The 12025-nt window shown below is 40.7% G+C and overlaps 1 protein-coding gene across 8 annotated transcripts in view; it reads right to left on the reverse strand.

Moving 5' to 3' along the window:
• The window catches only part of DYNC1I1 (dynein cytoplasmic 1 intermediate chain 1), a 291719-nt gene that overhangs the window by 55834 nt on the left and 223860 nt on the right, over positions 1-12025 (reverse strand). For 7 of the 8 annotated variants that reach the window (XM_073238805.1, XM_037019889.2, XM_037019888.2 and 4 more), the window contains 3 exons: positions 9634-9780; positions 5554-5667; positions 2985-3118 (listed from right to left, as the gene is read on the reverse strand). In XM_073238805.1, the coding sequence (XP_073094906.1) occupies positions 2985-3118; positions 5554-5667; positions 9634-9780 (395 nt within the window). The remainder of the gene's footprint in view (positions 1-2984; positions 3119-5553; positions 5668-9633; positions 9781-12025) is intronic. The other variant, XM_017673347.3, reaches the window with a different exon arrangement.

Below are 12025 nucleotides of genomic sequence, written 5' to 3' on the forward strand. Positions count from 1 at the left end.
AGAACACTTCTTATGTTGACATACCTGCAAACATAATGCTTTGTGGAAACGCTTGCCGCCATAAAATAATAGGCATAACTTGAATATAAATGGAGAAAATGATGTTTTCATTGAAAGCGGAAGAGAGATTCTTGAATCCCCTAAATGTAAAATCCTTCAGGGCTGGTGCCTTATTCTTCTGGATGCCAAGTGTTCAGAATATAGTAAGTGTTCAATAAGTATTTGTTGAAAGAAACAGAGAAGGAAAAGAGACAAACTTTTGCCTTTTGTTTTCCCAACAGAAGCACATTTGAGAAATAGTGATACACATTTTGAAAGTTATCCACAGACATACATCACTTATTTAACTAAGCTGGGATTAGTTCCAGGCTCCTATTATCGCGCAATAGTCTGCATGCAATCATAGCCAATTAGAAAATATGCCAAAATGCTGTATTTTAAAAATCCATGTGCAAGAGGTTATAAATATGACAAATGCTTAGGGACTGTGGAATCTAAATGTTATGGCACTAAGAGTAAAAATGAATTGGGTTATTAAAACATTTGGGTTTCTGGAGCACCAGTACATGTCAATGCGCTGAGCAAAATGTGAAATCATGAGCAAAGTGCTGCAGTGTGTGTTCGTGTAACAGGCACTCAAAAATTATGCCCAGTGAAACTGCTAACAGCAGTTCCACACATGATCATTTAAATTTGTTCTAAAGAATACGAGGAACTGATCTTTGAAGTGGCCCCTGGTGAGACTCCACTTGCTCTTAACAGCATCCTGAAAGGGTTTATAGGGTGCAAAATGAGGACCTTATTTAATTTATGGAAGTGGATTTGCACCTTCTCTATGTTAGGTGAAAAATAGAAACCTCTCACCTCTCCCGCGTAGCCCTGGACAACCTACTTAAAATTACTATGAAGCCAAATGCCTGCTACTTTACAACTTTACTAAGATTTGTATTTTATATTTCAGATGGATGGACCAATGTAAAAGCCAAATCAATCTTGCTGTAAAAAGATCTGTGGTTTGTACTTTAGGCACTCTTCTTTTTAACCACCGTGCATAATCTGATTGTGCTTCAAAAGGGACAATAGCTACAGAACAGAGATATTCATCAGGTAAAAGGTTATTCACATTAGAGATTTAAAAAAAAATCTTAAAGTTATCAGTGAGCATGTTCTTTACAGATAATTAAGGTCCTGGATTAAGTCAATTGAACCTATGCCCTATTGATTCTAATAAATGTGTAGATAAAGCTGTGACTCCACATGTGGCCCTCTGCACTCTCCGTGCCTCCCTCATTCCACTTATGACATTCTACCTGTAGAGCAGATATTTGTGTGTTTGCCTTTCCCATAATCATTAGTTTTTTGAAGACAGGAACTGGGTTTAAATGATGTCAGCATGCCTGGCAACATCTAGCGACTGCACTTTGCTCAAAGTAGGCATGCAGTGAACATTTGCATGAATGCACAACATTCTCAGATCCTTTCATGTTTTCATAAAACTTTAATGTGTGGTTTTAGCCAGTTTTTATGAAATAGGAACACTGGGCATGAAACTATGAGACATATCTCCCTAGTCATCTTTAAGTAGTGTGAGGGGGAAAATTCTGCACGTTTCTATGTGCAGAACAGTTGAACATCACATCACAACTCATATTGTCTGACTGGAAAAATGACATAGCTAGCTGTGGATACTTGTTACTTCTATCAATCACAGAACACAGGAGTATAACCTTGGAGCAACCTCTGATTTCTCATTAAATCTTAATAGCCTGAGGTGAGTGCAAGAGATGAAAAATCAATTGAATTAGAACTACTAAAGTGAAACAGAAATTAAGCACCAATGTGAACACAGTGAACCTTTGAAAGATGTGAGCCCACTTGCTAAGTCTTGCATACAATTTTGTAATCTAGTCTAAATTATTGGATTCTACTTTATCCTGATGATTTTCCAGGGGCATTTGCCCATCTCTCAATCAAGGTAGAGTTCTTGTCACCTGGAAACTTCAAAGTGGCTTCTATAGTTCATACTATTCCAGCCTCTGAGTAGAAGGGCTCTAAGGCACTTCTTTATATTATTTGGATATTATTATTTCTTTATTCCCCATATAGATTTTGAGCTCCTCACTCACTATGTGCCAGGCAACAGGCAGGGAATTAATGATGAAATGGAAATAGCTTAGTAAGGGAAAAGTGGCAGATGGATGAATAGTTGAAATAAAATGTGATAATGCTTTTGTAGAAGCAAATATAAAATAATATAAAAGACAACTTTCTGACATTCTGAGGCCTAGCTCACTTATTCTACTTTAATTATCTCCATAGTGCTTATCTGAAACCATAAATGTCCTTGTTTACTAGTTTATTTTCTTTTACCCTCAAGCAGGACAGGAACTCTGGGTCTGTTTGTTCCTTGCTGCTCCCTGTGTGATGGTGCCTGACACATGTGAGGTTCTTGGTCAATACTCCTTGCAAGAATAAATGAATAAAAGGAATGAACGTTCAATGCAATCATATGGGAAGGAATGATTTTCTTTGTCCAAGTGAGTCAGGAGAGGCTTCACTGTAGAGTGATCTCTATGCTGACTCCTGAAGGATGTGGAAGAATTAAGCAGGCCAAGAAGAGACAAATGCCAGAGCCAGTGGAAGAAACTGAATATACAAACTCATGGAGGTGCGGTGGGATGAGCAATATTTGGGGATTATTATCTCTGATGGGTGTGTGGCTGGAGTCTGAAGGATGCAGCTTATAGGGGCAGAAAGTCAAGGGTCTTATGTGATATAAGAAGCTTGGGCCTTTTTTCTCAAGACAGCCAAACCATCGAAGACTTATAATACCTAATGACCAGCGCAGACAGGGCAGACCTGAGGGGTGCTCTGCATTTCCTCAGAAATGCCTTTCTCGTAATACAAGGTGGTTATAATCCAGGGTGTGATAACAGACTTTCATAAATAAGCAACACTTCATCGGTAAGAAAACAGAAAATCACCTTCCATGACGACAGGCCGTGTAGACTGTCCCTTCCTCACTGCCAACCACGAAGTTATTGACGTCTCCCGTCGGGAAAGCCATTCCAGTAACAGCCACTGGCTTGGACTTATTGTACACCAGCTCCATGCTCTCCTACCAAAACACGGAGTGGTTACATTCCCTCTGTCAACTCCCTGCCATGCCAAAGACAGCATGGAAAAATCATCTGGCTAAAGCGTCTGTTTGCTTTTCATACAGCGTTACAAAAGACCCCAGTGGTGCCAGAAACCAGGCTTTCCTGCCCCGACATCCGTGCTTCTGTGTATCTCTGGTCACAGGCTGGCTGGGTTTCATCAGCTCCCACCAAAGTCAGGTGGAGATGACAGGTGAGAATTTTGAAACAAATGGTGCAGAAACTAAAGATAATACTGTAATGGTTACAATTATCAACCCCAGGCTTTAATAAAACACACAATACCCTTGTATTTACAAACATTTTCAAAATCCATTGTTTGTGAGAATGCACAAGTATTAATATCAGATGTACTATGCGCATTTGTCAAAGTAGGAGTGTGTGCCCATGGACTAAAACCAGAAAGTTGTCACTCAGGTCATAAAAAACATATTTCAACAGGGACCAGATTTCATGAAGGCAGCCATTGGGTGTATAGGCTGTGAGTCTGCAAAGAATGGTATTTAAAAAAGTCTTTATGATAGTAAATGAGAGTATTTTATCTAAAATGATTTTCAGAATCAGAAATTAAAGAGTATTTTAAAAGACATTCTGCTGAATTAAGTTTCACGACAGTAAAGATTATCGAATATAACTAACATTCCTGACTGTTTCTGGCTGCTTATATCAAACAGCCTACTTTGTGCACCTAAGTCATTTTTTAAAATCATTCCAGGGGATCATGTCATGAGGATTGCTTGGGAGTTTAGTCTGTTTTTGTGCAAATAACCCGGGTCATCTTAGCCAAGGAGTCCATAATTGGAAGCCCAAGCTAATAGTCTGGGTAGGCTGACCATGTGGTCACATGATGGGCTTGCAGTTTGTGAGATCTACTCATAAGCGTGTGCATTAGAGAGGAGACACCATGACCATATAATACAGAAACAGGACTGGCCAATGCTCTGCTCCATCACCCACATCAGCAGGAGGGAAATCACACTCTCTTGGTCTCCCACTTGGGAAAGAAAGGGACCAGGGCAACTGTCGGATGCTCCCATGTCTGTCTGCCGCCTATGGCCACGCCGTGAAGCTCTCAGTCTCTGCACAGAGACTGGAGTCTGTGGGTGTGCTAAAACCAATAAAAACAGTCTTGTAGCCCCTGTATGACTGGTTTTAACCTAAACAAATGCACATTTAATAAGCAAAATGGGCAATTAAAAATTCCTAATTAGAGGGTCCACTATTATATCTTTCATCTTTATGCTTTTAAAAGAAAACAACATATTGCTGAGAATTTTAAGACAAAGCCATAAAATACCCATACACTACTCCCAACTTTTATAATGTTAAAGATAAGCAAAAACAGAGGAACTTAAACTGCAAGGAGCTTATTAGCTCTCTGTTTTTTCTCCCCCCCACGAATTATAGAAAGAACTTAGTTCGTCTCAGTATTCTCTACATCTGTATTTTGTGGAGACTTATGGGAGGCTCTTTATGTTTTCCACATTTCCTTATGTTACCTTATCTTCTGAATATCTTATGGAGTTGTGAGACTTTCTAGGACCGTTATTCCAGGAAAGGGAATAAAGAATGTTAAAATTGAGAATTATTTCCTAGATATCTTTTATAATTTTCTTGATGTTTCCTCATATTTTTGTCAAAGGTTTAACAATAAACTCTTCCCTGTGTTTTTCATTGGAGCATAGTGTACTGTCTTTCCCCCACAAAGAAATGTGAAAAGAGTGCGTTTGTGTGTGCGTGTCTTCTTGCGTGAATGTATACACATGCATATTCTGAAATGGCCTCAAGATGCCTCCCCCCAGTGGGTCTCTTCCACTCCTGCTCTTTGGTTCCCATCACTATAATCAGCAACAGTTTGGAAACGCTGGCATTTTTTCATGTTTGACTTCTCATTTGTTGAGCAAGGGATGGCAGGAGCCATACTAACAAACATTCCAGAAGACAAAACATGGTTTGACAAATTCTTCCTACACACAGGCAGTCATCTAGGCTATGGATACAAGCAAGGGTTTGGATTTCTGTTTTCCCAGGATTCATTTCCCAGGATGCCTTTGCTCCAAGGCAAGTGCCATGAGGGAGCTCCAACTTCGTTTGCACTTGTTTAACAATTCTGTAGGATAAGTATAATTCATACCACAGACAACTTCCATTATTCCTATGCTTTAAAATAGATTACTTCATTTTCACTTGACCTATGGATTAGCGCAGTACAGTAATTACATGATGTGTGGTACAGGAAATGGGTTTGGGCTTGAAGAGGAGACTGCTGCAAGGAGGCCCCCTCTCTCCAGTGCTCCTACGGGATCTGAGAGTTCAGCCTTTAGGGTCTATGTTCCATCAGTCAGGTATCTCTTTTAGCCAGGATGTTTTTATGCGGCGGGGAAAACAAACCCACCTGTGGGGTGGAGAGCATGTCCAGGCTCCAGGAACACATTTTGCCATCAGTGGAGACAGTGATGAGGTTATGAGCATTCTGAGTCCCAACAACATTTACACAGTACACAGGGTGCTGTGAACATAAACATGGAGAGTCAGCCACCCAGCCAGGAGGAAATACTTACATTTGAGTATCAAACACCCTACTCTAAAACAAGAATTAAAGGGTGACATAATCAGACAGTAATACAAGCCTCAGGTCATTTGCCACTTTTGGTTTGAACCTGATTTCTTTCTAAAAGCCTTGGAGGCAACACGGTGTAATGGAAATACTTACAAAGCTTCCCCTTGCTGGTCAGATGCAATGCAACAGTGCTGACGGAAGCTGGAGCACCTGAGGACTGATGGGGCAGAAGCAGCACAGGGGGGTGAATGCGTATTACTTGAGTAAGTCTCTACCGCACAGTTTGGCTCCTAAGCTCACCATGAGTGAGGAGCCCAGACAGTCTTCAAAAGGGAAGAACTATGGACTTTTGGAAGGAATATGTATTACTAAATTTGGACTTTAATGCATTATAGTTGCAGTGTCAAACATCTGTTAACATTCTTTATAAAATGTGGTTAATACTCATCAGCCTCTTTAATTTGAGGGAGAGATATTGGTGGTAAAAAATTATTGGCACAATGCACCTATTGGGATAAAATTAGGTTCTTTAAGGCTCCTGCGAAATCAAGGATAATGATAGATTGATTTTTCAAAATATCACGTAGGGTAGTACAGAGGCTTAGATTTGGCCAGGGCCTTGAGAAAGGTCATTTACACATCATGGGAATTGTAAAAAAGATGTTCTAACCTTCTGTCATTAACTCTCTAGGTTATCCCACTCTGTAGACTCCTAAATGGCAGGCTGAAATCATTTGCAGCTGCACAGTAAATGCTAAATGGAAGGTTAGCATGAGCAGAACCTAGCAGTAGTTTGGGTTAGATTTCAAGCAGCTTAGCCATCGGTGGCCAAACCACAACTTAGTTGGTGCTTCTCTGTGTAAATAGCTGACAGTCTAAGTCTTACTCTTAATGAGTTACTGTCCATAATACGTAGCCACAATGACAATGAAACAATCTTTAATGCTGGAAAGTTGGTATTATATAAAGGATGGTTCCCAAGCTATTATTATCATATAAACTCCTGGTCAGAAGGAACCATAATAATCATTTGGAGCAGCTACTCATCTGCCTCTACCAAGAGGTGGTCCACACTCTGCTTAAACACCTTCCTTAAGGGTAGCCAGTGTGTGGCTGGGGAGTCCTTCCTTCCACCAATGGGGATAAAGAAAGCTCATGGAGATACTTTAAGAGCAGTGGCCTCTGGGATCAGACAAGGTCAAGCCAAATCAATATTTTATTTGTAGATGGTCATTATATTACCCTTCTTCTCCAAGTCTCGTCTTACTCAGTCTAATCACCACCAATTCCTTCAACTGTGCCTCAAGTATCTGGTTTTCAATGCCTTCCACATCCTGGTCACTCTCCTTTGAATAAGCTATATTTTGTCTGAGTTTCTTACAGTGAATTTCTGAGAATGAAACACAACCATTTTCTGATATTTCGAGGAACACAATACAGAAATCCAGGGAGTGTTGAATTCATTTTGCATGTGACACGTAATATGCCTGTGCTGATGCATCCTAAGATTACATTTCCTTTTTTTTGGCAATTGTATCATTTCTTTTGTCCATGCTGATGACAGTCAAGGAAGCCCCTATGTCTTTTTCATACCACGTCCCTGCAGAAACTTTACATGAATCGGTCTTAGTGGATCTGGACAGTGGTAAGTGCAGTAGAAATCTAAAACTAAATGTTCTCCTCATCAGGCCTCTAAATATCAAGAGAACTGACTGGTTGTGGGACTGTGGCCAACTTTTTCCCAAATGTCTATTATATGTGGGGCCTGCAGCAGTGAGCAACTGATTGAACGCAAGCACTGGACCACAAAACATTCAAAGCTTTGCTTGAAAACTCAGTGGGAGAAAAGATAAAACAAATTCTCACCTAAAAATAGCAGATTTAGTAAAACTGGAGAATGGGAAAGCAAGGTCCAAGCATTCTTACGGACCTGAAATCTACCAAGTGTTTTTCAGCAAGAGTCCAGTGTGGTTTCTTTGTTCACCAATAAGCATTAACACAGATCACCCAAATCCTAATGGATCACAGTGCCTAAGTGTGGGCATCATAGGGAAAGAAGACATCTAGAAAGCTGTAAGGAGCCAAATGCCTAGAAAAGGAATGTGTGTGGTAACCCTTTCCCAGCTTTCATCATTACTACTGGCCTGTGCTTTCGTGAGCAATAAAGCTTAGTTTAAAAGAAAAAAGAGAGATGTAAAGAAACCAGAACAGAAGCAGCCACGTGGCTATGCCCACTTATACACACACACAAACATACACAACTCTACTTAACAGAAAGAAAAACCCAACAGTACAGCTCATTTTTCCAGTACAGATGCCAGATTGTTTTTATTTATTTTAGGAATAAGCTTACTGTGTGGCAGAAGGTTTTTGTTCTAATTAGGATTTCCTGTTATCCCAAATACATATGTGTGGCGGGTGTGAAAGGAAATTAGTTAGCAATCTGTGGTGGGCCTCTTTTTCCTTCACCCCTTTTGATTCTGGTCCCAATCAGCCAAGCGTTAAGGGAAGTTGAAAGGCAGTCACAAAATTAACTGTGTACTTTCAGCTATGGATTCAACAAAACACAGCAAAAGAGAGAAAAAAAAAACGTACCATTTCATTTTCTAACATAAATAATGTCACTCTGTTTGTAATAATAGCATTTTAGTTGTGATGATTGTATCCTCAATTACTTGAAAAAGAGAGATTGACTCTTTGGAAGAGCTCCTGAAGTTGGACTCTCCCCAAAAGCTTATGCTCTATTATATGGATTGATAATTTTTTTTGAAATTTCAGAAGGTATGTTCACAAACACGCCAGCTATTATGCACATACAGCCAAAAAATGGTTTCACACTACTTGAGTACACACCTGCATCAAGCCTGTCTTCTTCTGGGTCACAATTTTCTGTCATTAGTTTGGGGAACTAGGGTAGGCAAGAGCAATCTTCCAAGATTCCCAAGAACCAGTTTCACCTGTGTGGGTCTTACACCCAAGTCAATCAGCATTAAGTCTGACTTGGTATTTGCCATTTCCCATTGTCAATCTTCTGGGAGTGGAAGAATTTTCCCCCTCATGATCTTAGCTAAAGCAGCAGGCAGTCCTTTTTTAAGCTAGGTTGGTTTTGAGGCCTGCATATTAAACAAGGGAGGCAAGCATATTAAGGAAACTGAAACAAGAGTAGAGTTGTATCCTCGGGCATAATTTGGGCATTTCAGACAAAGAACAGCAGTTACCCTGAATGTCAAGGTAGCAAGGATTGATGGAGACATGGCTGTCTTCTCATTCCTCCTAACAATTGCTAAACACACCTGTCATTCTCTTAAAGGAAATGATAGAGTAGTTGTCTTATGAACACTATACTGAATCTCTTCTGCTAAATTATGGATAATGGTTTTGAGATGTTGACTTTTAACCCTAGGGATTATATTGTCACTGTAGACTTCACTGTTGAGACCAGGCATTCCAGAATTTAAAGTCATAGCCCTCCCTCAGATCACAAATGGAAAAGGCCTGTTGGCAAAAGTCCTATATACCATCCGTAGACATGAAATGCTTACACTCTAGGGTCTGTTTGAAAATAGGAGTTTCCACTTTAAATGTAGAGGTGAAAGGTTTCTTTAGGAAAAAAATTTCACAAATCCCAAAGTTTCTCCTTGTGTCCTTTTTTAGTGTTAAGCTCTCCTTACCAATAGCCTTTGGGGCCAAACAGATGCTGGATGTGTGCTAAAACTGGTGGGTTGTGAAGAGATTTCTCTAAACCCAGGGCTTCCTTTACTGACTTTCACTCAGTGTGATTTCAATTCATCAGGATGCAACCACTATAAACTAGATTCTTCTGACCTGCAGTCGGCGACAACATTTGTACTTCTGTCAGTTATCCCCTTTCAGGTCTTGGATGGCTGGCAGGGATGTGACAAGAGCTTGACTTACTGTGTGTGCAGCAGCTGACAGTGGTGTCCGCTGCACGGGTGTCCTTCGGTGACTGCGGTTATCCCACAGGACGATCTGGCCCGAGTAAGTCCCACCTACCACCAAGTTGGGATGGAAACGAGCAAAGCAGACGGACATCACAGAGGACTGAGAGCAGAAGGGAGAGAAAGGTGTACTGTGAAACGGCTGGGGGAGGCTTCTTTCTCCCTGAAGGGAAAAGAGTTAATCAGATAAACTCAACACATCCTGGAAAACATCAAGCAATTGGTCAGGGCATAGGTCATGGGAAATTTTGTACACAAGACACAAACTTTCCGTTGAGAGGCTGGCAAACGGTAGCCCTTGAAACTTGAACTTTGAAGCCCTGGCCATGTCATCAAATAGGCAGAAAACCTATCCTACGTACATCATTGTTCTGTGGTTTGTAAAGCTTGGTTTGTGGACATTTCCCATTTATCAACAGAATTGCATCAGAAATAATATTAATTCTCCACTAAAGTCTTTACAAAGCAGTTCTTTGCCTTGGGGGCATGGCCACATCCAGTTATACTGTGTATAGTGTTGGCAAGGTTTCAAGCACCCTGACATGGGGTGCTGTTTTGTTTCTTGTTTTTGGCTTATGTAGACTTCTAGGAAGTACACCGGCCTCAGACTGATCCAACTGGTTCCTCCCCATATTCCCCCACCTCCCAAGGGCATTCTTCTGACCTTTATCCTGCCCACTTCAAACAGTTCTTAAATGTTATTCTTTGCCTATTTTAACGAACAGTCAGAAATGGATTTCAGCCCAACTCTGCCATGGCCTGTCACAGCATCACAAATGTGGTTTCTGAAATTCCACCAAAGACTACCGGGCACTGCATTTTATAGGCAATGACTTGGCTGAGACAGAACCATGATATACTTAAAGTTAGACAAGCTGGCTATCCCACATCTGCTAAGAAGTCCATTTTGATTCCTACAGTGCTTCCCATGCTTGCATTTATACACAGAAGTAAATGTTTTTAATAAATACATTCATCCCTTCAATTAAATTCAATGAACAATCTTATATGTAAGAAAGCTATTGTGCCAGGCGTCATGGGAATACAAAAGCTGTCATTGCCCCCAACAAACTTGTGCCCCCCTAAGGACATAAAAAGCTTGCGTGCACATGAACAAGGCTTCAGCTAGCCCAAACTCGCTCTTCTGTGCCTTTGTATGAAACAGATAAGGTGCCGCTGCATGGACATAGTCATGTGGACAGGTACATGTCTTGGCAAATGGAAAGTAAGATAGATTCTTGTCTTCACTTGGCCCCTGGGTTTGATATCCTTGTGCAGGGCACAACTCGCACACACAGTAGCAGCCTGGAATGGGGCTCATGTATGTATGTGTCTACATGTGCTATGGGGGTGGCTGGGAAGATCTGGTTTAGCTTGGAGAAGGGAAAAGAGAGAGGAGTAGAAAGGGTGGGATGGTTAGAAAGAACTCATGAAAGGAAATGCATTGCCCCTTGAAGTAAACATGGAACATTCAGCAAATGGAGAGGAAAAAAACAGGCATCCCTGAGAGATGGGGTAATGGGAAGAAAAAACTGGAGGCACCAAAACAGAAGTCGGTGAGCAGCCCATGGCCCAGTTTGGCTAGGAAGAAATTTGCATGGAAGAGGCAAGCAGTAGGAAGTATAGACTGGAGAGACCACCTGGGCTAGACAGGAGGGGGGCCCTGAATGCCAGGCACCGCCTGGAGTTTTTTCTGTGGGCAATAGTGAAAAATCCCAGCTTTCTGAGCAAAAAAGTAAGATGATCAAAGGTTGTAACTGATAAGCCAACCAAGTAAAGAAGTGATTGAAAAAAAATGATGACCTCTTTCTGACTGGGAGGCTAAATGTTCATTTTTAAAAAGTCACATCTATCAGCCTAAGGCTCCCTAGGCAGGAACAGTCTCAGGATAGTCTACTTTGAGGTAGAATAAAGAATGTAAAATATTTTTCAATGTCATGTTTTCCTAGTTTGAATGATTTTCAGTTCCAATTCCCTGAACATGATTCGATGGAGAACATGCTTGGGCCCCAATCTGGTTTTCATAAAGTTCAAGAATAACTCTCAATAATGACACTGAAGTAAAGAAAAAGAAAATAATGCTGGTCAGCTTCTTGTTTTACACATCCCACAGAAATGATTCTTAGCTTTCAATTGATGAAATTCTTATGTTGCTTGAGCTGTGTTGGAAACATTTTCTTTAAAGCTTCAGAAAGACTTAAAATTATCCAGGTGATACCAACAATTGAATTTACCAAAACTCCAATCAGTATGGATAAATGAATGCCATTAAATTTGAAAAATCCAGAATTCAACCACTTGATTGCTTCCGTGTTTCAGCTAAACCCCAGCAAATACCGCTTCCAACT

Source organism: Manis javanica, chromosome 6, assembly GCF_040802235.1.
Source record: "Manis javanica isolate MJ-LG chromosome 6, MJ_LKY, whole genome shotgun sequence".
NCBI classification, from domain to species: Eukaryota; Metazoa; Chordata; class Mammalia; order Pholidota; family Manidae; genus Manis; species Manis javanica.